General features: G+C 49.8%; 1 protein-coding gene across 1 annotated transcript; it reads right to left on the reverse strand.

Annotated features, from left to right (window-relative positions):
* Positions 1-18377: 18377 nt before the first annotated feature.
* On the reverse strand, positions 18378-21301 carry LOC144255707 (interleukin-36 receptor antagonist protein-like). The gene is made up of 4 exons (XM_077800490.1): positions 21273-21301; positions 19641-19726; positions 18899-19026; positions 18378-18614 (listed from the first exon to the last, which is right to left on the reverse strand). Exons 1-4 carry the CDS (start codon positions 21299-21301, stop codon positions 18378-18380), a joined length of 480 nt encoding a protein of 159 aa, XP_077656616.1.
* Positions 21302-26587: the final 5286 nt, after the last annotated feature.

Genomic DNA, 26587 nt, shown 5'->3' on the forward strand with positions numbered 1-26587 from the left:
GCCTGTATCCTCGGGCAGACCTGGGATCTTGGAGGCTATTGTCCCATTCCTCCCAACTTGTGGGATGAGATTGCATCTGTATGCAGGTAGTGGGGTCCTTTCACTCCGAGAGGAGTGCAGCTCCACAAAGAGCAATGGCAAGCCCAGGAAGTCCTATGTACAAGGATTGGGCTAGTAGCCTATGGGAAGAGCCCACACGATGAGCAGGAGGTCAGCCTCAGGTAGTAGGGTCATGGATGTTGCCCTTGTATTTAGAGTGGAGGTGCCTCCGGAATGCCCCTGCCCACTGTCCTTGAGTAGTCACTTCAAGGCCCATTTCCTGAAGGCCTATCTCCCATGCTGCTCCAGGTGACCTGCCACGATAGGGCTCCTGTCGTCATCCGCAGCGCCCTCGACATACACTTGCTTACTGAGGAGAAACCGGAGGATTATGAGCTGGGCCAAATCATCTCTCACCGTCAGAGTAAGTGAGACAATCAGATGGCAGAGAGCAAGGGTCAGGATATGGACTCAGGTCAACTCTTAGCACCAAAGAGTAGTCTCTGATCCCCAAGAACACTCCAACAGGTGTGTTGGGTTCATGCACAAAGCCAACTGCACTTCTGCTGGTGGAAGGTCTTGAGGTCCAATAGTATACCCCAGTGGATATTGCAGCTCCCAACCAGGTGCCCTCCCCTGGACATGAACAGGCATACAAAACTGACATCATTGAGGAGTGAGGAGGAAAGCCTCTTTCCAGGAGCAGTATGCTTTCATGGTCTGTGATAGGAGTGGTTTCAAAGGAACATGGGAATGCATGGGCTAAAGATGGAACTGGCATTTTGTGGACTGAAGCAGTACTATTGAAAGCCTTCTGTGTGACCAGAAATCCACTGCCTGGGCAGAGCATTGCCAGGATTCTAGCAAGCAGTAACAGGAAGAAATTGGGAAGAAAACACAGCCTGGGAGACAGCCTGAATCATTTGTTTTTGCATAAATTCCATGGTCTTCCGCACCTGAGTCCACTTGCCAAGGAGTGATCACAATAGCCAGGTTGTGAGATCCCTAACTAAAGTCAGATGAGGGCTTCCTGAGCACTTAGCCACAAAGCTCATCTGATAATAATGCCAGTGCTTTTTCTTTGGTTGGTTGGTTGGTTTTTGTGAGCCAAACACCACAGCAGCCATTATCCCAGCCTATGTACCCTGAAGACCACCATCCCTATGATTTCTAGGATCACTTGTCTCCTATCTTAACCTACTGTTAGGTTAGTAGAGTCTATGGAAGAGGAAGTCTGTCTGGGGCCTTGGTAGCCTAAGAAATTCATAGCAGAGATCCTCACATCCAACCCAGAAGTGATGGAGAACAGGCTCTAGGTTAGAGGAGGGCGACAGGAAACAGGTGTTCAGAGGAAGGAGAAGCAGGCTGTTGTATTCCCCAACTCGGGGTCATGGCACCACTGGGCCATACACCATGTTGGAGGGAAGCAGTCCCTTTGCTATTCTTTGGAACCATTGTTCTCAGTAGGGCAGCATTTGGAATGTGGCCTCCATTCTCAGAAGCCTGGTTCACATGGAAGCGGGCTCCACCAACGCAAAAGCATGGCTCTAATGTGGTATCCGTGCTGGTCAGCCTGTCCTCACTGTGGCCATACTTGAGGAAAATAACTCAGAGGAGGAATCCTAGGCCTTTTCTCTGGGTTTCATAGCTTTCTCTTTGGTTGTGCACTGAGGCTGTCCTTAAAGCTCTAGTGTGTGGTAGTGGAGAGCTCCTCAGCCCTTGCCACACAGGCATAGACTGGGAGAGAGAGAACGAGGCTGGCAGAGAGGGAGAGAGAGAAAGATGGAGAGGAGAAGGAGGACCTCTACTTGGAGAATGAGGATTCAGTGGAGCCAACAGGAGCAAGGTACTGTTGCCCAGGGTGCAACCCTGTTTAGGTCTTCCTCCAACCATGCTCAGCCTTTCTTCCAGGCCCTCCCACCTCCCAGTAGTGTATTCATCTTGAATGAGAATTTCATGTTGACATTAGAGCACTCACCATCCAATGCTTCCCTCCAAACCTACCTATGAAGATGGCTCATGTGGGGACTGAATCTTTGGCACAGGAGCCTCATGTGGGAGATTTCAGATGTAAATCTAGTGGTGTGCTTTTGCAGATGCAAGAGGACCTGAGATGTTCTGGAGTCCAAAGCCTTTGGTAGTAACAGACATTAGGTCTGTTGAAGTGCTCTGCTTAGTTCTTCCTCAGGGAGGACTGTGGAGGCTGTCTTTGTTGGTATTGGTGCTGAATTGGAGAGCTCTCAGGTGTGTGGCTCTGGCCTTTTCTGGCACAGGCTCTCAGATGTTGGCATGTCCTAAGGAGCACCTCCTGAGTGCCACCTTCTTTTTGTACACCCCTCTCTCCCCAGAGCTGAGGATTCCAGCACAGGCCAATGTATTTTATGCCAAGAATCCTCACAAAAAATCCAACTTTGTGCTGAGGAAAAGGAGCCTCTCCCAAAAGAATGATGAATGGATCCAGCCTCAACCTCCCTCTCATCCTGCAAAGAAGGCTCCAGCCCTCCTGAGGATGCTTGCAAAACCATTCTGCTGCTGTGTGCCTGGGCAGGGCTGAGGCAGCCCAGGAATATTTACATTGATGATTATTTGCTTCAAAGTTTGAATCTATAGTTTGCCATTGTCCTTGACCTTGTTTAGTAACACAGTTGTTACTCTATCCTGTATTTGTTGTTTCCATTAATATATTATTATTTTAAAATATATATGTTTTTGTTACCTGATCTACTCTGATGATTTGAGTATACTAAATGTAGCAGTGATTCCTAAAGGACACATCCAAACCAACAGGAAGGAATGTTTCATTCTATCAGCAAGAACTTTGGTTTTTAGGAGTTTGGCAGATGGCATTATCTGAGTCAGTTTTCCAATGGGGGCAATGAAGTATTGGCTATCATTGTACAAACACAAACAAAGACACACAAACACACACAAGAGCACACACACTCACTGAGAGATAGATAGACAGATGGAGTTGGTCTCTGCTGAAATACTTTGGAGACGTGGTTCTGATTTCTCCCCTTTTGGAGTATTTTCAAGTGCACAAGGTGTCTTGCAAATGAACCCATGTCTGAGGAAGACATGCATGTGTACTTCACATGCCACTTTTCACATAGCAGGAAGGTCATGTCATGTAATATTTTTCATGCAGCTGTCTTTTGACTGTGAACCATCCCATGAGGTCAGCTGTGGAATTTTCAACTTGTAGCATCACAATGGGGATCCACTCTTTGTATTTGGGGATATTTCCGATTTTCTTGATTCAGATTGGAATGATATATATATTAGTTTTTGATGAAAATTCTGCATTTGATGGTAATGAATGCCATGCATCTAGGAATCTGTAGACTGCAGACAATGAATGGATGCCTACTGTTGCCTGGACTGGTCTGAAAAGTCCTGTAGCATCTGAGCATGTGTGAGGGCTGTACAGGTCTTGCAAAAAGTCCAGGTCAGATGATCCTGCACAAAGCTGAACTCATAGTGGTCTCCACAACAGTGTAAGGGCCAAGGAGAAACACACTTCCACACAGAAGTTGGGAAGCTACCTTATGAAGGTGATCATAGATACGGGATCCTCTTGGTAGGACCCATTTTCTATTGGGCCAGAACTGTGCTCTGAATGTGGTTGCTAAAAGAACTTGAAATTTTCTAACTGAAGCAGTTCGTGCAAGCTTCTTCCACTTTCAGGAACAAAGTGTGTTCTCGTTGAGCACTTTAGGCTGTCCCTGGTTGAACTAGAGTGTCAGAAGCACTTGTAATGATTGGCATTCACGGTTTCACATTGAAGCCTCTGTGCCATCTGTCAACCAGTGATGGCTGCAAGTGGGGAATGGAAGCCATTTGCTGCAAGCAGTTTCAACTTGCAGGACTAACTTTTTTGTAAGTGGGCACATGGTGTTTTTCCTGTGTGAGCTAGAAGAAAGCAAAACTGCTTCTTACAGGTGACAGACATTGAAGCTTTGGTGCTATTGATCCAAAACAGTTCACTCATGTGGGCACCTGCACTTCAACTGTATATTGTAAACAAGTGTGACAAATGGATGTCAGTGAGACTTTGGAGAACGGACCTTCTTAGCTGGTCTTCTTTCCTCCTGCAAGTTGGTGATCTCTTTCTGTCACACTTTGTGTTTCATGCCTGAACTGTGCTCTGAATGTGCTTGACGAGAACAGTTTAGAAGTGCAGAAGTGAAGCTGTTTGCAGAAGCAGCTTCAAGTAGCACAAGCTAACTTGTTCTCAGTGAGCACATGGAGACTTTTCCCTGGTTGAAGCAGTGTGAAGGAGAATGGCTTCTCAGAGCTGGTAGGCATGTTTGCTTTTGGCAAACATTGCCATCTGTCACCCAGAGTTCCTTGCATGCAGAAACCTTCTTTTTAAGTGTTCTCAGAAAGGTCTGATGAGTGGATTTCCATGGAATTTCATGGAATTGATCTTTTCAGCAGTCCTCATTGGCTTCTCAAAATTGGTGATCCTGGGCGCAAGGACTCTCTTGCCAGCCAACATTGTATTTTGGGCCTGACCTCGGATCTGAATGTGCTTGCTGAGATTAGTTTGGGAGTGCAAAAGTAAAGCAGTCTCTCAGCAGCTTCAACATTCAGGAGCTCATTTTGTTCTCAGTGTGCACATTGGGGTTTGTCACTACTTAAACTAGTATGAAGAACCACCGCTTCTCAGAGGTGGCAGTTTCCCTCTGAAGCGTCTGTACAATTGGTCAATGTGAGTTCAATGCAGGCAGGCACTTGGATTTCAAGTGAATTCTGTGACAAACAATTGAGCAATGGATTTCAATCAACCTTGGGAAATTGCTCTTCCCAGTGGGCCCACAGTTCTCCTCCAGTTGCTGAACCTAGGTCCAAGGGCTCTCTTGCCAGCACTCTTTGCATATGGGCTGAAACTGTGCTCTGAGTGTGCTTCCTGAAAATATTTTGGAAGTGCAAAACAGAAGAATTTTGGCAAGCAGCTTTCATATTAGGAAATGACTTTTTTCTCATCGTGCCCATTGAGCTTTGTACCTGGCTGAAGTAGCCTTACATCCAATGGCTTCTGAGAGCTGGCAAGCCCAGTTTCCATTGGAAGCAACTGTGCTCTTGGTCAATGGCAAGTTGGTTACTGTCAGGTACCTGCAGTTTCAATGAGTTTTTAGAAGAAGGAGACCAAGGGGATAAGATGAAACTTGTGTAATTCATTTCCTAATCAATGTTGGTGATGCTAGACCAGAGTGGACTTTTGCAATGATACTTTCTCATGTTTTTTGCAGGAAATGTGTTCTGAATGTGCATCCTGAGATGCATTTGTAGGGGGCAAACAGAAAAAGTTTGTGCACAAAGTAGATTTGTTCTCAGTGAACACATGGCGGGTTTTCCTTGGTTGAACATGCAGGAAGCAGAACCTCTTGTCAGAGCTGATGGCACCATTTCACTTGGAACCATCAATGCACTCAATAAAGCAGAGGTCATTGGAGAAAGGGTCATGCAACTTCAAGATAGTTTTCAGAATCCATTTGATGAATGGATTCCTAAGAATCTTTGAGGTATTGACCCACCCATGAGGCCTATCACTTCCTATCTGAGCAAGTGCTCCGAGGTACAAGGGCTCTCCTGCTAGCACACTTTGGATATTGAGCCTGAATTGCTCTCTGAATGTGCTCAATGAGAAGAGTGTGAAGTGCAGAAGAGAAGCGGGGTGTACAAACAGCTTCAATTGCAGGATGTAAAAGTGTTTCTAGAGAGCATATTGGGATTTGGGCTTGGTTGAACTAGTAGGAATTGGAATCCTTCTTAGAGCCAGCAGTTACAGGCTTTACTTAGAAGTTTCTGTGTCTTGTATAAAGCAGAGTTTGTTGCTCATGGGTACCTTCGTTTCCAGTGAGTTTTCAAAAAATTTGAGAAAAATATTTCAATGAAACTCTGGGCCATTAATCTTGTCAACCATCCAATGTTCCACATGAATATTGGTGATGTCCCAAGGGATCTCTGGATAGCACAATTTGCACTTTGGGTATAAACGTTGTCTGAACGTGCTGGCTGAGAAAAGCTTGGAAGTGCAGAACAGAAGCATTTTGTGCATGCAACTTCCAATTGAAGGAACGGTCTTGTTCTCTGTAAGCACATTGAGGTTTGTTTCTGGTTGAAGCTGCATGAAGTGGAACTGCTTCTCAGAGCCGGCACTCTCAGTTTCTCTCTTAAGCATCTGTTCCATTGGAAATGTAGATTCCCTTCAATAGGGCCTCATCTAGGGAGCCTGCCCATGTGCCTCCCACTTGATTCAAACTTCTCCAGTGCACTTGTTGTCAAAGCAGGGACTCTGAGGAGAGAGGGGCTCTCCATTCTCCACACTGAAATCTCTCAGCAGGGAGGACTCCTCCATGCTTGGATGGCAGGGCTGTGATCACCTGGGAAGGTGAAAATAGGAGGCTGGTGGTGTTCCTAGCCAGGATGCTGGTGACTGCAGTGCATTTAATCTATGGATCTCAAGGAGCCTTATGCTGCAGATTTGTGTACTTCTGCATCCGTATGCACACAGTTCTTCATGTGGGGAAAAAGCAGTGTTCTCAAAGTTTGCTTTATATTATACTTAACTGGTAATTTACAAACCCCAGTGTCCCATCTTAGTCCAGAACCATTCCATCAGCCCAGGGCCAGTGGGTGGTCAAGCGGTCAGTACTATGCACAGCTCCCAGGTGGGAGGTTAGAATTCATTGACTTCCTCTTATGTCATTTGACTAGTCAGGATGTCTTATTAACTATTTGTGAAATCTTCAAGTTAGCAATCTCTGGTCATTTCTACCCTCTGAGGAACCTGGTTCAACAGTTGGTCATGGTCATGGGTAGTCCTGGGTCACAATGAGGGAGAAGAAGACAATAATGTGGAATGGTGGTGTAGAGAGTCAGGGTGGGGCCAGAGCCCACACTGTGGTTAGGGTAGGGAAGGGATCTGAAGAGACTACCTTGAAAGCGAGCTCTGGCTGCAGTTAACCAGGAATCAGGGCCTGGAATTGGAAGCCATGACAGGGCTTCTGACTAGAAAGGACACATCCTTCTGGGCTGAGTTGGAGGTCCATCCAGGCAGAGGCAAACAGAGAGGATGCAGGAGAGCGGGGGATGATCTAGATCACAGAGCAGCTCCGCCATCATATCTTAGAGAATGGATTTTTTTCTTCCAGTTGTTGGTAAATGCTAATTCATTCACATGTTACATTCACATCCACCTCGTCCATTGGAAAAGTTGTTCAACTACCACAGGCAGTGATATCTTGGTGGATGTATGCATTCTAAAAGAGGTGAGGTTGGCGCCAATAGAGTGTGTGGGCGCTCAGGCATTGGCAAGCTTGCTTTAGAGAGTGAATCCTCTAAATGTTATTGGGATGGCTTTTGAGAGCTCCTGTGGTTTAGCTAGACGTAGAATTCTTCCACACAATTTAGCATGGTGTATATTTTAGAGAGCATGATCACTGAGAAGCAGCTTGCCGGTTTGAAGCCGTGAGCATTAACATTATCAAGTTTCTCACCTGGAGTTGACTACCTACAACTGGTGACAGTGTTTTGCTACTGCTGAGCAATACTGAACAAGTCTCTGGGCCAGTAATCCATTGCTGAACTACATCACCAACAAAAAGACACTGAGTGAAGGTGAGGACCAGAAGAGCCCAGGAACCACCTGACAGCAGCCCTGAAATCCTGAGCTCTGGCACATCATATGCCAACTCAACTGGGTATCAACCTTGTCCTCCTGGGCTCATTAGAACTGTGTGCTTCAACTTTCAGAAGCAAATGCAGAATGACAGAATCTTCTCTGAGGACACTTTTCTAAGACTTGTTTGCAGCGCGTCTTCTAAGTCTTATTTGCAGCATGTCTTCACTGGAATGAGTAGGCATTCGGCATTCTGTTGTACTTAAAATTTCATGAGATTCTACCCCTACTTGGTAGGTTGTGTGAAAGTGACTCGGCCTGAATGCATTTTACATCCCAAAATATGGCTTGTCTTTCCTCCTAAACCTATTAGGGCAGTCAGAGCAGCCAAGGAGTACTATAAATTCAGACATAAAATGGCCAGATAGACTGGGATCAATGTACATCTTTCTAGAACCTTCTTTCATGCTCTGGCTTCCCTGAGGTAAAGTGTGGGGACTCTGGGATCCAGATTTGTTAGAAAGTAGTTTCCTTGGAAGGCGATGCTAGAAAACTCCAGATGGGAACAGGAAGTGATTAGGAACTGGAAGACAGGGTGTACCAGCCAGTTGTTGTCACTGAGTGACTAAGCACAGTTCTGATAAGGAGTGCTGGGGGTCCATGTAGATCATGCTACTAATAGAAGCCTTCCTACAGGGTGAGAGAGCTGGGGTTCTCCACCCACTCCTGCCAGCCATGGCAGGATTCTGCTGCTGGCCTTCACTGTAGGCAAATGGGCCATGGTGCTGGGGGCTCTAGGTCAGCTGGTGTGTGAAGAAATGGCATAGTGATGGACAATGTCATCCAGCTTTAAATCCCCAGACTGGGATCTTTAGCAGGGCAAGGTCAGAGACTGTACTCAATGCAGCGTCTACTTCTCAGCATAGTGCCAGGCACACAGCAGGGGCAGCAGGCAGGGGCACGCATCCAGGGTGTAGAGTCACCCAGGGGCACAGAGTCACCTGCAACAGGCTGCAAAAGCCACCTAGCTCTAACCAGCCTGCTGGAATCCAGCAGCGCCCCAGCCCAGCCCATCCAGCTCCAAGGAGCTCTGTGTCTTCCTCACTGGGGATCAGGAGGAGCCAGCAGGGTTGTGAGCCTAGAGGGGGTGTGTGCCTGTGCGTGTGCACATGTGTGTGTGCGCACACACATGCGCTCACTTATGCCCATCTCTGGTGCTAGCTCTGGGAAACTTGAAGACAGCTCCCCCAAATAACTTAGCAGGACGCTTCCTGGCTGAGAGGGGCTGTGTGACTGAGCCCCACAGCTGGAGACGAACCTGAAGCAGGTCCTGTCCCACTTCCCAGCCTGGAGGTCACCACATTCCTGTCCCCTGACCTAGCAAGGGCTTCCATGTCCCAGAGCCGGAGCGCAGAGGGAAGAGCAGCATGGCTAGGAGGCCTCTCCAGCCACCGGCCAGGCAGGGTCTTCCTGCAGGGCTAGGCACACCCTTCCCAGGGACTCATGTTGCTCTGCGGGGCCTTAAAGGAGCCCACCCCCCTGTCCTGGTGTGCTCCCTGTGGAAAACGGGTCAGCCCTCAGAGTCAGAGGCTCCTGCAAAGAGACTGTCCCTGTGAAAGCCCGGGTGCAAAGCTTCACAGGACCCTGCTCCTTCCTCAGGGGGGGTCATCCTACCCCAGAGTGCCACCAGGAAATTACCACCTGCAGAAAGGCCAGCCCAAATTCAGGCATGGAAAGCAGCCAACCGTGAGAATGGCCAGGGCTGCAGTTGGCCAGGGGCATCTGTGGAGTCCCTGAGCAGCCTTCCTCCCTCTCCCCATGTGGGCCCAGTCAACTGAGAAGGGAGGAGAGAAGAAACACGTGAGAACACAGGAAATGAGACAGGAAAGAAGCCCAGAGGGCCACCAGAAGGAGCAGGGCTAGAGGGGAAGGGTGATACCCCGGGCATTGGGGCGGCGGGCGAGGGGATCAGCTGTGGCTGTGAGCTCAAGCCCCATGGCCTGGGAGCTGAAGAAGTAGGGCCGAAACCAAGGTGTCCTTGGGTCCTGGATCTGCCACTGTCCCCTTGGGCAGGTCACTTTGGATCCCTGGGCCTTGAGGCAAGAGTTTGGGGGTTGATGGGAGTGAAGGAGAGCAGGGTAAGGGGGCAGATGCCGGCTGGACACGGGCGTTAGGGTCATCCCACAGCTCTGAGATGGTATGAGTTCTCCTTGGTCTAAATAAAATGACAGATTGCCCAAATGTCCAGTTATTACGATGCACACTGCATCGCTTTTTATAATATGGTGAAGATGGGAAAAGCCTAAGTGTTCTCAACGAACCTAACAGGCGATTGGTCAAAAAAATTACAGCAATTGCAGTAAAGAAGACGTATGTGTACACTGAAGGTGACATCATCGACGAAGGTTTAGAAGGTGAAATTTTCAAATACACCTGGGAAACGCGCAGGTTATGAATAATACGTACATGACAGCACGTCCACACACATACAGAGATGCACACGTGTTAATAAAGACAGCTAGTGTTTTTATGACACTTGTCTATGAATGATAGGATTATGAGTGACTTTTTAACAGCTTTCCACATTTTTCCTATAATAACCCCAAAGTTTCTTTGTAATATAAAGTTGTTTTTTTTAATTAAAAAAAAAGTGTTCAGTCAAAAATCATTGGCTCCCAAACATGCTTGACCACCTGGATCACCTGGGGGACTTTTTTTTTGGGGGGGGGGTACTGGGGACTGAACTCGGGGGCACTTAACCACTGAGCCACATCTCCAGTCCTTTTTTATATTTTGTTTTGAGACAGGATCTTACTGAGTTTTTAGGGCCTCACTAAGTTCCTGAGGCTGGCTTTGAACCTGCCATCCTCCTACCTCAGCCTCCTGAGCAGCTGGGATGACAGGTGAGCGCCACAGCACCCAGCACCTGGGGACTCTGATGAAGATTATTTCCGGGGCTGAGGGTACTGAGTGAGGCCTGAGGCGGTTCAGTGATGGCCAGCCTTGGGCCTCGGTGTGCCAGCTCCGTCCTTCCCACTGTTCAGTGCACATGCCAGTCACCTGCAGCTCTGGATAAACTGCAGACTGGTTCCCTGGGTCTGGGACAGGGACCAAGACTTTGCCTTTCAAACATGCAACTGGGCAGTTTTCACGCTGCTGGTCCCTGGACCATACTTCTAGTTACAAAGTACCAACCAACACCCAGTCCAGGTGGTCCAAGAGCAGTGCGGCCTAGAGTCCAGCCCACGATGTGCTCCCACCTAGCCACACTGCCGAGGCACCTTTGGTGGTGGTCTCAGACGTGGACAGCCAGTTAGGTGCACTGAGATCCAGAAGCAAAGGGCCTTGTGTGCGGCTGAAGACTGCCCCTCCTGGTCAGTCGGCTCACAGAGCAGGCGGAAGCTCAGTGGTGGTCCAGCCCCACTGGACCCTCTGGTTCTGTAACCCACCCTAGCGGGTGTCCCATGGACTCCATATTGGGCCTCTCTGCCTGGGTCGTGGCTACACTGAGAGGTGGTGAGTAGGGCTGAGAAGTTGGCCGCTGGGAGACCCCTGGGCTGCCCCTGTGCCGAGGCCCTTCCCAGTGCACCTTGAGCTCCCTCCTCAAGCCTTCACTTCCCTTTAGGCCCCAGATGACCTTGCACTGAACCTTGGCCTCTATCCCTCTTTCCTCCTTTACTACTCCCTGGACATGACCTCTAGCTGTCTCAGACCTCCTCACTTTTCTGCTGGGTCGAATCCCAGTGACCAGTGGTGCTGAGCTCTGTCCATGTCCACCTGCACATCACAGCTGCCCTGGCCTCTCCTCATCCCCCTGCACATCACAGCTGCCCTGGCCTCTCCTCATCACCCTGCACATCACAGCTGCCCTGGCCTCTCCTCGCCCCTTGCACATCATCTATGTGGAGTCTGTTCTCTCCGAGATGGTGTTAGCTCCTGTGGAGCAACATCCACGGGGCTCCCAGGTAGGCTTGACATTGGGTGATGACCTTCCCACCTGTCCTCTCTGTCTCAGGTCCATTGGAGATTCTCCCTCCTTCTGGAGCTGTCCCAAAGGTCACCACACCATGTCCTGAGCACTTCTGTGCCATGTCCTGTGGAGCTGCAGTCCATGGCTTCCCACCGCAGTGACCTCTTGATCTAATGTCTCCACACCTTGACCTCCAGCCATCTGTAGTACACCCCGCCATTACACTTTGGGTATCCCACCATTGCACTCCACCACATGTACCTAAGCTTGGGGTGGTCAGCTTCTCCTCCTCCCACCCACTTCCCTCTCAGTTCCATTCCTCACACCTCCAGAATAGGCGTTGGGCTCATCAAATTCATTATCAAATTCAAAACCTGAGGAGAACCAAACCTGGCTCCCACCTCTCTGTGTGTCTGCCTTGTCCTCAAATCCCAGTGGATGGCTCCTTTGACAACTCCCGGCTCTCAATGGCCACACAACTCCACTGCATTCCTGCTCTTCTGCCTTCAACCCAGCCCAGCCCTTGTGAGGCCCCTGGACTTGTTCTCAGCTCTTCTCTCACCACGTCCCACCCAGCTCTGGAATCTGAAGTGGCTCCTCATTCTGCCACCACTTGGCCCCATCTGACTGTTATCGGTGGCACGAGTCACCTCTACAGGCAGCAGGCTCCTTCCTCACCTTCGCAGAGGGCATCCTTAACTTGCTTCTCAATTTCTCTCACCGCTGTCCATCCAGAGCTCTAGTATTAAGATTGCTGGACATTGGTGTCCACATAGAAGAGTATCCAGTTCTGTCCCATTAACTATTCACACAGACAAAGAACCCAGACACGCAGGGTCATGTCATCTAAGGAAACCCAACTGTGACAGCCAGTGCTCAGGTTAACAGCCCGTCTTCAGGGTCAGTGTCTGTAAATCCCAGGGTTAGATGACTGGGCTCGGGTTCTTTCTATGTCAGATTCTCTTTGGTTCCGTGACTCAGAGTTTAATGACCTTCCTTGACTGCTGTAACCCTGCTCTGAAGGCCTATTAAGTGTCACTGTGGTTTAATGTCCATTAAGACATTTGTTCCTCTTGTAAAAGCCGGTAAGCTCTCGAGGTCACGAAGCCTGGCACCCAGCTCTCCCGATGCTCTCCCCAGCCGCCCGGAGGACAGACCCGGGTGCTCATGAGCAGGACATGGGAATGCACACCCCAGGCTGTGAATGGCAAGGCTGGGTTCCAGACCTAACTAGGCCACCTATTTGCCTTGCTGCCTTTTGTGCCTAAACCTCCAATTTACCTCTCCTTGGAATGAGAGGTTGGGCAAGGTCACCAGTTTTCACAGTGAGAGTTTACACAGAAACTACTGAACATACTGCTTTTGCTGAACAGGGTGTGACGAAGACGCGGGGACCCTGCTGGTGTGCCTCTCGTCTACCAGAGCAGGCACTAGACATCCCCAAGGTCTCCCGAGTTCACCAAACACTAGACTTGACCTCACTGGCCTAGATGCTGCCTTCTGGCATTGTCTTGGAAAGTCCAAGGTTCTCAGTATTTAAAAATCTAGACTTGATTTAGCCTAAACCATTCCCCAGATCCCACCATGAGCTGCTAGATCTACCGGCCGTCCCCCCAATTCTATGAAGGGGATTCTTTGTTAACCAGATGGCTTGACAGGGGGCACTAAGAAGGGGACATTTTGGGGACATAGGAAGAAAAAAAAGAAGGCAAGACGGCCAGCCCACCACTGACCTGCAGATCCGGGCACCTGGAACCCTGGTGTCGGAGCCTCCAACTGCTCTCTCCAGGGCCTCGGCCCCGCCTTTGTATGTGGGTGAGGGTGGGTCGAGCCTGCGGCAGTCGCTGCCATTGATTCCAGGACAGGGAGGAAGAAGAGCCCAGAGATTTCACAATGCCTTTGACACAGTATGGATAATAAGAAGGTGGGGAGATTAATGAGTATTTATCGAAGGGGGCGAGAGTCACTCATAAAGCCCTGACAAAGGCCAGGCACCAAGCCCCACTCTGTGGCTACTGTCATTGGCCATGTTATTATTGGTTTGGCAGCCGGGGACACAGTGTGGGGTCAGACATCAACGGTGACCCACGGGGCTCCATCAAGGCTTGGGACGTGGTTACTTGGGACATAGGGTAGGTCTGAAGATTACTGAAAGCACCTGAAAGGGAGATCAGGGGCTGAGAGCATCATGAGTGTGTGGCCCTATTTGGAAATGTGGGGGGTGCCTCTGCTTTTCAATAGGTTTAATTAGTTGGCATCACCTTGATGAAACAGATCATCTAAGGAAACCCAACTGTGGAAGCTGTTGACCTTATTATATTCACCCTGGGACTGGCCAGGTGCTATGTGCCCCACACTAACAGGAAAGATGACAGTAAAAGAGGGCAGCACTGAATACCCAGTTCCCTAACTGACATTACCTAACCCAGGCTGTCCACCCATCCATTCTTCCATCCACCCATCTAATCATGTATTCATCCCATCATTCACCCACACACCCATCCACATATTTCTCTATCCATCCATCCATCCATCCATCCATCCATCCATCCATCCATCCATAGATCCACTTTCCCATCCACCCATCCATCTATGACAAGGGGCAAAGAAGTTGGTGTCATGCCCACTGGAGACTAGCAGCCTTTCTCTAATTCATTTCTCTCTCTCTCTCTCTCTCTCTCTCTCTCTCTCTCTCTCTGTCTCTCTCTCTCTCCCTCTCATATCATTTGTAAATTTCCATAGAGGGCTTGATGGGGAGATTGGAGGGGTCCATCCAAGACCCAGATGGTTGCAGGACGAAAAGGGAGAGAAGATGGGCAGGAGGGAGGCGCTCGCTCACTCTCCACTCCTCCCACTCTCCCTCCTCTCTGTGGGAAGGAGTAAAGCATGGGTGTCACATCAGGCAGTAAGTGCATGTTTACCAAGCTTCTATCTGTTCTATGACAAAGACATGAACAGTGCTCAGTTCCTGCTGTTAAGTAGCTTCACAATTCAGCTGGGAGTAAAGTCATAAACACTTGAAAGATAATTTAAATGACCAGAATCTCTAAGCTGTGGACCAAGGGCATGTTGGAGACCACAGCTGCAGAGAAACTCCTTGGTTAAAAAAAATCTTGAGAAATTAAAATGATCTTGGACATGATGTCCTGGTGTCCCTCCAGATGGAGAGGTCTGTGTTATGGAGCTCTGGAGATGTAGGTTGATGAGACTTTTCCTCCACATCTCTAAGGCCAGGGACTGCACAACCTCTGGAAGAAGCACTAACAATGTTTGTGGAGTTTGTGGTTAAAAATCTGGGCTCATTCAGGAAAAACCGTCTCCACATAATTTCCACCCGTCTATCCTATTTGTGCTTTCTGGAATGACACAACAAGGATATTCTTCTACTCGGCAGAACTTTGGGTATCTGCAGGGCTCCCTGTGTGCTGCTTCTTCAGCGTGAAGACCCTCAGCAGCTTCACCTCTTCCCTTGTGACCTGCCCTTGGGACCTCCTCTGCTCTTCCATTTCTGGAGCTGGCATGACCCCCACATGATGTGGAGATTGTGTTTCTGTGACACGGGTCCAGGCCTACAGTTTAATCAGCAATTGCAGAAATCTGAAACCACCAGGTCTTTTTCATTTGAACACCCACGGTGCTAGCACCCACGGCCACACATACCCCAAGGTAGTGTTTAATGTCCTCCTTTTCCTACTGACTTATAAATGCCTGCTCGTCTAGGCAGAAGCCCTTGTGAATCCTGTCATCCCATAAATGGTGAAGCAAATCACTTCAGGCTGGAGAAACCTTCAAGAATGAAGTAGAATTTAAGCTCCACCCTTAGAGGCTTATATGGGTGGAGGAGAGGGAGAGAATGTTCCAGGGTGGAGAGAGAGTGGCCACATTCCATGCTCACTAGATTCCAGTGTTTGCCAAGCAAACTTATGTTCAGAAGCCCTAACCTTGAGGTCATCCTGGGGCCACAGACTCCAAGCCAACTTACTGCAAGGGGGTGGACATGAAGCATTGCCAGAACAGATGACCAGGGCTCTCAGCTCATCAGAGGCTTCCTGGAGGACGTGACATCTTAGGAGGGTATGAAAGATGGGCAGTTTCTCTAGACAGGGATGGTGGTGAAGAGCCCCAGAACAGAAGGGCATCCTAAGACTGTGTCTGGACCCACAGAGAGCGGGAACAGGAACAGGTGTACAGAAACACAGCCTGGTACCTGGAGCCCATGGAGACCTCAGCAGTGCTGAGCTGGAGTTGCTAAGGCCCATGGAGGTCATCCCTCCTGTCCTGACCCTGTACTTGCCCCTCCCTCTGAAGGCTTTGAACCTGCCACTCTGGTCCAACAGGTGAGCTGCATGTGGAATAGCTGAGGCTCAGATATGGGACCCTGCTGTGGCTTCTGTGTTCAATCCTCAGGATACTGGTAGGGACACTGGAACAGACCCTGGCTTGTAGAACTAGATGTGTGCAGCAGTCAAGGATGATCTAACCCTTCCTGAAACAGAGAACATTTAACAAATTTTGCACTATAGGCATTTAAATAGACTATTTGGATCAATAAAGGGTCGGAGTTCATTTTGAGAAGGAAAAAATTGGAGAAATTACAATCATAATCAAATGAATGCAGTGAATCCCCCTTCCTTGGGCCTTTATTATCTACGCTTCAGAACAAGTTACTCCAGAACCGAGCAATGAGCTCACACCGTCTCTGGGGCAGGACTCTGGACGGCTCTGCTCTCTGTCAGGAGGCTGCAAGCCAGCTGTCGGCTGGGCGGCTCTCACCACTGAAGGCCAGACAGGCTGTAGGACTGGTTCCATGCCTGTGGCTGTGGTTTGGAGACTCTGGTTTTTCACATGGGTGTACCTAGGAGGCTACAGAGCCAGCCGGAGAAGAGGAAGAGAGATGGATAGCGAGAGAGAGAGAGAGAGAGAGAGAGAGAGAGAGAGACAGAGAGAGAGACAGAGAGAGAGACAGAGAGAAGGCATCTCAAGATAGAAGGCCCAGTGTCTCCTATAACTTACTCTCACAGGCAGCAAGCCATCAGTCACTTTAGCCACATCCCACTGGCCCAGTGTGGGAGGCAGGCATACAGGGTGTGAATTCCAGGAGGTGGGGTCACGGCGGCTGTGCAGCCAATCACCACACACTTCATGCGTCAAACAACAAAGATGTATTCTCTCACAATCCAGGAGGTTGCCACTGTCCTGATGTCCTGCCTTGGCGAGTGGCAGCCTCAGTCCAACCTCCCGGTGCTTCCTCTGAGTCTCTGGGTCCTCTTCTTACAAGGACACTAGTCACAGGAGAATTTAGTCCACGCTAATGCAGCCTGACCCTGTGGCAACCATCCGTAAAGACGCCATCCCCAAGGAAGGCCACAGGCTGAGGTCCAGGAAGGACATGAACTCAGGGAGGACACTATTCATTTGGTACAGCAGCCCTCTTGGGAGCTGATCCCAGATCTTGGACTTCCAGGGACTGTGGGCCATTCCAGCTCCAAGCACAGGATTTTAAAAATTATTATTGACATTTTATTGTTGTTGTGATGATGATGATGATGATGATGGTGATGATGATGATGATGGTACTAGGGATTGAACTCAGGGGCACTTAACCACTGAGCCACATCCCCAGCCCTTTTTTGCTATGTTCTTTAGAGACAGGGTTTCACTGGGTAGCAGAGGGCCTCACTAAGTTGCTGAGGTTGACTTTGATTTTTTAAAAAAGTTTTTATTATATAGGCTTTTTGTTACTGTTGTTGTTTTTTCATTTGTTCTGTCTGTCTTTTGTCTGGGGTTTTTCCTGCAACTCCCTCACCCTGGAGACTCCAGCCACACAAGCCCATCACATTCCTCTACTTGGCGCTTTGCTGGGGAGGTTTCTGCCCCTGTGTCTGCCCCCCAGAGCAGCTGGGCTCAACTCAGCTTGAGTTTCCGTCCAGGGAAGCAGAGGCTGAGGACAGTCAGAAAGGGTGTCTTTTCCACTTCCCTCAAGGTCCCTCCTAACTTCTTTTTTATAATGACAATGGGAACCCATCCTCATGATGGAAAAACTAGGAAGCAGATTAAAAATAAAAATAGAAAAGTCGCCTATAGCACCACCACCCAGACCCTGCTGCTACTGCCGTTCCTTCCAGAGAGGTTTGATTCAGAAATATATACTTAGGTATTTCTTTTAAATTCAAAAGAAATGGCAAGAGCGCTGACTTTGTAATATGCTCTTCACAACGTGCTGTAAGCATCTTTCCATGGGAGGACAGACCAGCACTGGAGGTTTTCTTTGTATCTTGGGTTTCTAAAAGAGATGGGATGCCCACCTCCTATCTTCTGAGCTGAAGCTGCTTCCCCAGTGACACCCTCCCAGGCCCTCCCAGGCCCAGGGCCAGAGGAAGAGGCAGAGATGGAAGAGGAAGGCCATGGCAGGAATGGGGAGGGGCTGGACCGGCAGGGGATCGTGGTCCATCTACCTGTGGCCACCTCTCTCTCCTGCACCCCGGGGGGTGACAGGACCTCAGTGGTCACCTGGGTGCTGAGTCAGGCACCTTTAAGCATGAAGGAATCCCACATGGTGTTTTAAGGTTCCACAGTAGGACCACCCCATGGGCAATGAATGTGGGTACTGATCCCCAAACTGAGGCCAGAAGAAGGGAGTACGGCTGGGTGCCCTGAATTCTGAGAGCAGGGACGGTCCCCCTCAACCCTGCCCCCACTGGAGCTGGCGCTGCCCGGGGAGTTGTGAGGGCAACCATGGCCCTAATCACAGGGCTGGAAGTAGAAGTCCGTAATAGGGGCGTCCCAGGGGGTGTCCCAGGCAGCGTCCTCGGGGATCTGGGTGAGCCTCACAGGCTGGTCATCCTCGGGCACTGTGCAGAGGAACCAGCCTGGGTAGGCGGCCGACTCGAAGCTGGAGGTGAGTCCCATGTCCCTCCGGTAGAAGGTGAAGCTCTTGGACTCCTTGGCACTGCGGTAGAGCTCCATGATGTTCACCGGCTGCCAGCAGAGGGGCAGGGGTGAGGGGCAGGGGCAAGGGACAGGGGTGAGGGGCAGGGGTGAGGGGCAGGGGCAAGGGGCAGGGGCCAGGGGCAGGGGCAAGGAGCAGTGGTGAGGGGCAGGGGCGGACAGTGGGAGGTCAGAGCTAGGCAGAGCCCTTAGGGAGCAGGCAGAGCCGCAACCAGCAGCAGCTTGCTGGGTCCCTAAGGTGCCCAGAGGCAGTGCCCAGCCTCAGAACTGGCCGGCTTAGTCTCCAGATGGTGAGGACAAGGGACAGGGCTCACCTCCAGTTTCAGAGTTGGTTCCTTCTCTGTCCCACATGACAGGCACTGACTCCCTCCCTGGACACCCAGGATGACTGGAGACAGACTGGCATCCAGTGACCGATTGGGGACAACACTGATCTCCTCACCTGTGGGCAAGAGTCAAGGTATGGGCCTTTGGGGGCCTTTGTTTCCCTCTCCCCAATCTTGGACTCTGGGAGCAGGGCCAGCATGAGGCCTCCTGTCCCCACGCTGGGCAGAAGGGGAATCTTTCAGCAGTTGTCACAGGGGGAAGGCCACCCTCCTGCCACTGACCCAGAGTGGACATCAAGGCACAGAAGCACCTGGTGCCACCTGACACTGCAGCCCCCACATTTAGAGCTGTCTCTAACCTCAAGAGACCCTCCCCAGCACCTCGTTTGAAGCCCAGGCCTCCGTTCTGAGCCCTGTCTTTATGAGCCTCCCAGAAGTGGATTAGCTCCCCCTGCACCCCCCACCCCATGCACACACACACAATGCTCACACACGCAGCAACACACATGTGCACACTACAGCAGAGGGCCCACTGGCTCCAGTGACCCTTAGGAGTGCCCAGGTGGACAGGTGGACACTGTCAGAGAAGATCCACCACAGCATGTGGGTAAGCACGAGGCCACACAGTGTCCCCTGCTGCTGAGGTCTGCAGGCCTGCTGGGAAGCCTCCTCATGTGCCTCCCGCAGAGGGACAGGAATGGGGACCACTCAGGTCCTGCTCTACACCAACCTTTAATGACCTTCCCCGGGTGCAGCCCTCCGGCCAGAAGCTGGTTGTTGTGCAGATAGAGCACCTTCAGGGCCGAGTCCTTCATTCTGAAATGTGAGGAAGGAGGAGGCTGTGAGGAGCGGGGCTCCTGCAGCTTGCCCTGGCCCAGAGTCCCCCAGTCTGAGAGTCTTGCCACCCTCTCTTCCAACAATGCTGGGTACCACAGCCCAGCCTTCTCCCAGGCCTGCTGGGCTCCTACCCTACCAGGGGATGAGCCCAGGCCCCCACCTGAGTCTCACCCTATCCAATCTTTCCTATCCACAGTCCCCACATAGTCTCTCAGAGAGAAGTGACTGCAGCTGCTGTCCATGCTGCTGAGCCACAGGAACAAGTCACCCACCCTCTCTGGGCTCATTTAGCAATGAGTCTCCTCATTGCTAAAGATGGGTTAGGTAGCACCCAGGTCTCTTCCTGATTAAAATCTGTGTCTTCAAGTATTACTGAAGACTTCAGTGGTCATTTACTTCCACTTGGCCATGTATTCCTTTCTGAGTGAGGATTTTCTCTAAATTTAAAATTGATTTATTTTACTTTTCTTAGTTATTGCTTGTATATGAGTTGATTGGTTTTCTGATATACTGTGAGGTGAAAGATGTACTCTGAAGCAGGTTTCTGCAGATATTAACCGGGGAAAAGTCTGCAGTGTAAACGTTGGCTGCATGTTTGCCCTAACATGATTAAACAAGCTCCATTACTTAGTAAGATCCAAAGTCACTGGCATACTGAGTGGCACGGTGAGCTCTTACCAGGACAGGAAAGGCACCACTTGCCGCATGTACTTAATCAAAGAGCTCTAATGTACAAAGAGCCCCATGGGACTGAGGCCCATAGAACACACTTTGAAACATGCTAGCCAGTCGTCCCCCAAGTGCCCAGGCTGCTGGTCCCACAGACGCTGAAATCCACCAGGCTCAAGGCCCCAACACAGACTGGTGTAGTGTTTGCATAGAAGCATCACACGTCTTCTGCCATACCATAAATCATCACTAGATGACTTACAATACCTACCATCATGCAAATGTATGCAAACACTGTCATACTGCATTGTTTACAGAATAATGACAAGATCATCTGCACATGTTCACCGCAGATGCGATATATATATATTTTAAATCTGTGGATGTGGAAACCAAGGATATGGAGGACCAGTCAGATGAGACTCAAGTCAGAGAGGGCTGCTCTCCCCCTTCACTGTGAAGTTCACACACAGCTGAGATTCTGGGTCGCTACACACTTGTGGGTGGACAGACCTCTGGAGATTGTTTTTGTTCTATTCCCCCACCCCCAGGGCTGCAGGGAGGAGGTGGCACAGTGGCTGGAGTGACATGAACTCATGGTGTGGGGAGCAGAGCGGAGCTTGGAGAGGGCTCCTGGCTCCCATCTTCCCTGTGGTTACTTGTCCCCCTGAGGGCTGCCGGGGCCTGTCCCAGTCTGAAAGGGTGGAAGAACGGCAGGGGCAGTGACTGTTGGCCCTGACTCCCAGCCGCCTGTCTTCCAATGGGAGCCCCCGCTGGGGCAGCAGGTCCTTCCCGCCCTCACAAGGCTGGACAGGTCCACCCAGATCGCACTCCCCTCGGAGGCCCACACACTCACCGGAAGCACAGTGCCCCGCTCAGGACCATCTTGAATTCCTCGATGTGCAGATTCCCCTATTTTGAAACAAACAGCAAAAAAATTTTAGGTGCAGACAAAGGCTGAGGGCTGTCAGGGGCCCGGGTAGCAAGCAGGCTCTTGAGCCTCCCAGCGGGTGACCACCTCCACTGGGCCAGGGCTTCTGGGGCTGGGGTCAGGAGAGCCTGCCCTGCCAGCACCCAGAGGACACCTCAGTGGCTCCTTTCCCTTGGCAGGAGCCTGCGGAGTCTGCGGCTCCTTGAGGATGCTCCAGCTTTTTAAGTACATACTTGATTATTTATGCACTCCTCCCAAGTCGCTGGGAGGAGACTGAAACTGCAAGCCAGGGAGGAGCAGGGTGATGTGACACCCTGGAGCCTCCTGAAACACCTGCTGCTCGGCCCGGCCTGGGAAGGGAGTTTCTGGAGACAACCTCCCTGCAGCTCTGAGCTGGGCCCTTGGGGCTCTGAGGAGCACACAGAAAAGCAGCTTCTGCAGAGCACTCGTCCCTCCTCTCCCCTCCCCACCTGCCTGCCTTTGCCAGGGCCATGGAGACGCAGGCCATGGGGAATTCCTACCGGGGGAGCGTGTAGGCTACAGGTCCACTGCAGAAAAACCTGAAAATCCAGAAGAGCAAACCAGGAGAAGAACGTGAATGCTTCCGTGAATGTACCATCAAAAATCCGGTGAGGGAGGACACTCTTCCTCCCCCACGTCACTGCAGACAGCTGTCCTGCTGCAGCGTCACAGAGGCCACTCTCAACCTGCTGCTCTCTGGGGCACCACAGCAGACTCGTTTCCCACACTAACATGAATAATGACTTCCTAGGTTTGAACAGCTCTGCAAAAAATTCCTAAGGGTCTTTTATCATTCATTTATTCCAGCCCATTATTATTGGTCCTTATTTTGTTGGGTTGTGTTGGTTCATTTTTGCTATTGAGCGCTAGGTTGTGACAAACATCTATGATTCCACAGTTGATCTTTCTTAAATATCTCATTGGCAAAAAAAAAAATCATGATTGTGAATCCATCAATATGCTTTTAAGACTCTCCGTGATGGCTCTGAATTAGTACCCGTCAGTGCAGAACAATTTAACAACATCTTGACCACCATCGGTAACTATTTATTGTAAAAGCATGAATTTTAAAGAAACCATATTCAAACATGTGGGACAAAAAAAAATCCTTAAGGGGTTTAAAAATAAATATTGGGTTGATTGAAAGACAGAAAATAACCTCTTATTCACATAAGACTACCAATGTGATAAATAGCATTCAGAAATATAAATTTAATGTAGATGCTGCTTATGCAAAATCATTAAATGCACTATAAATTGGCCAGATAGAAACAACTCAGAAATTACTGCCAATTACAAGAACAAATTCCAGAGTTAAGCTATTGACAAAGTGGTTTTGAAAAAATAGGCTCTTGTCTGCAAAGTGATTGTAGAGGTGGACACCTTTTCCCCTAAATGCCAGGGTGCCATTCTCAACAGTGAATTAGCCCTGTGTGCCCACGGGCTGATCGAGCTCCTTCAAGTTCTGCCCATTCAGAATGGAGCATGCACGTGGATGGCCCTGCAGAGACGCAGCGAGCTGGCTGGGGCGCCGGGGGTGCCTCTACCAGCTCTGTCTATTACAAAACGTGCTGAAATGAGAATCCAGACAGGATGAATGAATGGGCAATGCACCAATGAGCTCACATGTGGTGCACGCCTGTGAGCCCAGTAGCTCAGAAGGCTGAGGCAGCAGGAGGATTGCAAGTTCAAGACTAGTCTCAGCAACTTTGTGAGACCATATCTCAAAATAAAAAAAAAAAAAATTAAAAAAACGGCTGGGGATGTGGCACTGGGATATATCCCTAAGCTTGAAAATAAGACAAAACGACCACAGTGTGGGCTTTCACATTGTCAAACAGGCCTCACTAACAGTTAGTTCCCTCAGAAATTGGTCCTTGGTTTGTCTCACTAATTGCTATTGGTTGGCTCCCAGTGCATCCCCATCACTGATTGGGTTAAGGCTCTCATAACCCAGTGATTTCACCTCTAAGCCTTCTTGCATTGTCTGACCCCTGATATTTTGGGGGTCATGTCCAAACCATAATAGTGCTATTTTTTACTATAAAATGCCCTATACTGCCTTGGGACTCTGCAGAGTTCTCACCAGGAACAAATACCTCACCAGATGCAGCTGCCAATCTTGAACCTCCCAGTCTTCAGAACTGTGAGCCAAAAACAAAACAAAACAAAAACAAACAACCAAACAAAACCTCTTTTTCTCACAAATTACCCAGTGTCAGGTATTTTGTTTCATCAACAGAAATCAAACTGAGACACAGATTCTCTGAAGTTAGATGTGAACTAGGAGAAGATTGATAAATTCCAACTTATAAAAAAAAAATTCAAAGGCAGTAATTTTTAAAAATTGTAACTGAGCCAGCCTATTCCAGCATTTCTTTCCCAATGAATACTAAAGACCTTTGTTCCTTGAGCCATCCTTAGATAATCAGTTTTATCATTGTGATTCCCTCACATATTAATAGTAAGCCGTTGACTCCTACTCACTGCATGTGTGTATGAGAGTCAATTTTTTAATTGGGGTAATTTAAACTTTGTCTCCTTTGACAATGTGAAAGCCCACACTGTGGTCATTTTTTCTTATTTTCAAGGGTGGTGCTACTTTGCCCTGACCTCACAGCCTCCGTACGGGGGTTTTGAAGTGTGTTATGGGGTATTAATCCTATAACAGGCAGCACTTCACACCTTCCCTTCAGTGTGGCCTGCCCTTGGCCACTTGCTCCTGATGAATGTGATACCTGGTGGGAAGGGACAGTGTGTCACATCTGAGCTAGGTCACCCTGATCGTGGCTCACCCAGTGGAAGCTAGTGGCCATGGGACGGACCTCAAACGGCCCTGAGGGGCCCGGGTGGGGAGGAACAAGGCCTTGTGACAGCACCCTGGGAGTGAGCCTTCTGGGGTGCAGATCCTCCATCCCCACAGGCCTAGCATGCTGCAGCCCCTGCTGACCCCCACCTACACGTGGGAGAACCCTGCCAGGTGGGTCCTCCTCCTCCTAGGCCCATGGGAAACCACAGGCGTTTCTCATTTTCAGCTGCTCGGGTTGGAGTCATGTTAAGCACTGACAGCTTCCTGCAGCACCTGGGCCCCCCAAGCTTCACCGTCAGTGGGGATCCTCCCTTTCCAGCAAACTCCTCGCTTCCTCATGGGGACCGTGTCCCGGGGTGACTCATCACCACATGTGTGAGATGGGCAGTGTCCTGGGCAGAGGTGGAGGGGAGGACAGTCGGTCAGTGTATCCTCACTGGGAGTTTGTAGGCTCACACAGCTCATGACCCCAGGCGGGAAGCTCTCGTTGGGAACCCTGATTTAATAATGATTAAAATGACCAATATCCTCCAGCGCTCACAGTGTACCTGGAATCATGTTTAGGTGCCTCTTGGATTTTTTCTTTGTACATCTGTTTAGTTACTGATCCGATAACCACTATCATTTCTGTTATGCAGAAGGAGAAATCAGGCACAGAAAGACTAACTACATCACCTGATGGTTGACCACTAACTAGGATTAGAGTCAGACCCGAGTCCAGGAAACCTAGTCCAGAACCAAGGCACTCAGGGTGACCCTTTTGCTACCTGAGTCAGTCCTGTCACTCCTCTGTCCCCACACCTCTGTGAGCAAAAGGCAAGTCTCCAAAGGCCCATGCCACTGGACTCCCATGGGCTCTCAGCCTCCTCCTTCCCCACTAAGGGGACCAGGAGCCAGGTGGACCTCTTGCTCTTCTTGAACAAGATGACATGGTCCTTCTTGGCCCCTCGCTCTTCCTCTACAAGCCAGCGTGGTCCTTCTCAGGGGCCTTCCCACTGGCTCTGCTCCCCATCCGGAAGCTGGCGTTGTCCCCACCTCCTAAGGCCTTTGCTGCGACACCCCTCTCACCGAGGCCATGTTATCCCCTTTGTGCGTCCCTCCCCTGCTCCCACGCCCCCCACCATGCCTCACTTCTTTCCATGGGGCTCACCACTTAGCAGACTGTGTAATCCACCCAATGTGCCCTGCGTGGTATCTACTGCCTGCTCTCAGTGGTGCCAGGTGCACAGGATGTCTTAGTAAATAGGAGCTCAGTTGTCCACCATCCTTGTTTAAGAAGCCAAGGAGCTGATGACTATTTTTATCTCCGTTGTTTTTATTATGATGATTTCATTTCCCAGAAAGTATTGATGCTTGTGAACCCTCCTTTTTTTTTTTCCTGGAACAGTTAAGACCATGGGTTGGCAAAGATTGGCCTGTGGGCCAAGACCAGCCCACAGCTTGGTTTATGAATAAAGTTAGTGGGAGCACAGCCCTGATGACTATGCCACTTTTGCACGGTGATGTCTATGGCAGAGACTGTGTTTACTCCACAGCCTTTTATAGAAAGAGTTAGCTGAGCTCTGGTCAAGACTGTGTGGGTTCGAGTCTTACCTCTGTTGCTTACTAGCATGTACATTTGGTCCAGTTACTTAAGCTTTTAGCTTTTGAGTTTTCATTTATAAAAAGGGAATAAAAATTCTGCTATTGTTATGAGGACTAAATGAGTTCATATACATGAAGTGTTTAGGACGGTGCCAGCACATAGTAGGTGTGTACATGTCAACTTTATCATCATTACCTGTCGCGACCCCTCGCCAGCAAGGGAAACATGACACAGGATTCTTCTTTCAGCAGTTTATTCAGGACCCTTGAAGCATGATGAGAAAACAGGAAAGAGCACGAGTGGTCGGTCTGCCCTAGCTTAAGTACCCAGCCCCGCCAATGAACTAGCACCACGTGGAAAAGTCTAATAGGTACAGTGCAGCGGAAGCAGGCCAGAGCCCAACCCCACAGCCTTACAAGGAGTTGTTTACCTCTAACAACTCTAACCGCTAAAGAAGCAGAAGCAGGAAACCAGTGCCATTTTCAGGGTGTGGTCGCCAGCTCCCAACAATTACCACCATCACCATCACCACCATCATCATTTTCACCATCACCCACATTACCACTATCTTCACCATCATCTTCATCACCACCACCTTCATCACCATCATCTTCATCACCACCACCTTCATCACCATCATCTTCATCACCACCACCTTCATCACCATCATCTTCATCACCACCATCTTCATCACCACCATCTTCATCACCACCATCTTCATCACCATCTTCATCATCATCTTCATCACCACCACCATCATCACCACCATCATCCTCATCACCACCATCACCACCATCATCACTACAATCTGCATCACCACCATCA

This window comes from Urocitellus parryii, chromosome 7 (assembly GCF_045843805.1).
Source record: "Urocitellus parryii isolate mUroPar1 chromosome 7, mUroPar1.hap1, whole genome shotgun sequence".
Classification (NCBI taxonomy): domain Eukaryota; kingdom Metazoa; phylum Chordata; class Mammalia; order Rodentia; family Sciuridae; genus Urocitellus; species Urocitellus parryii.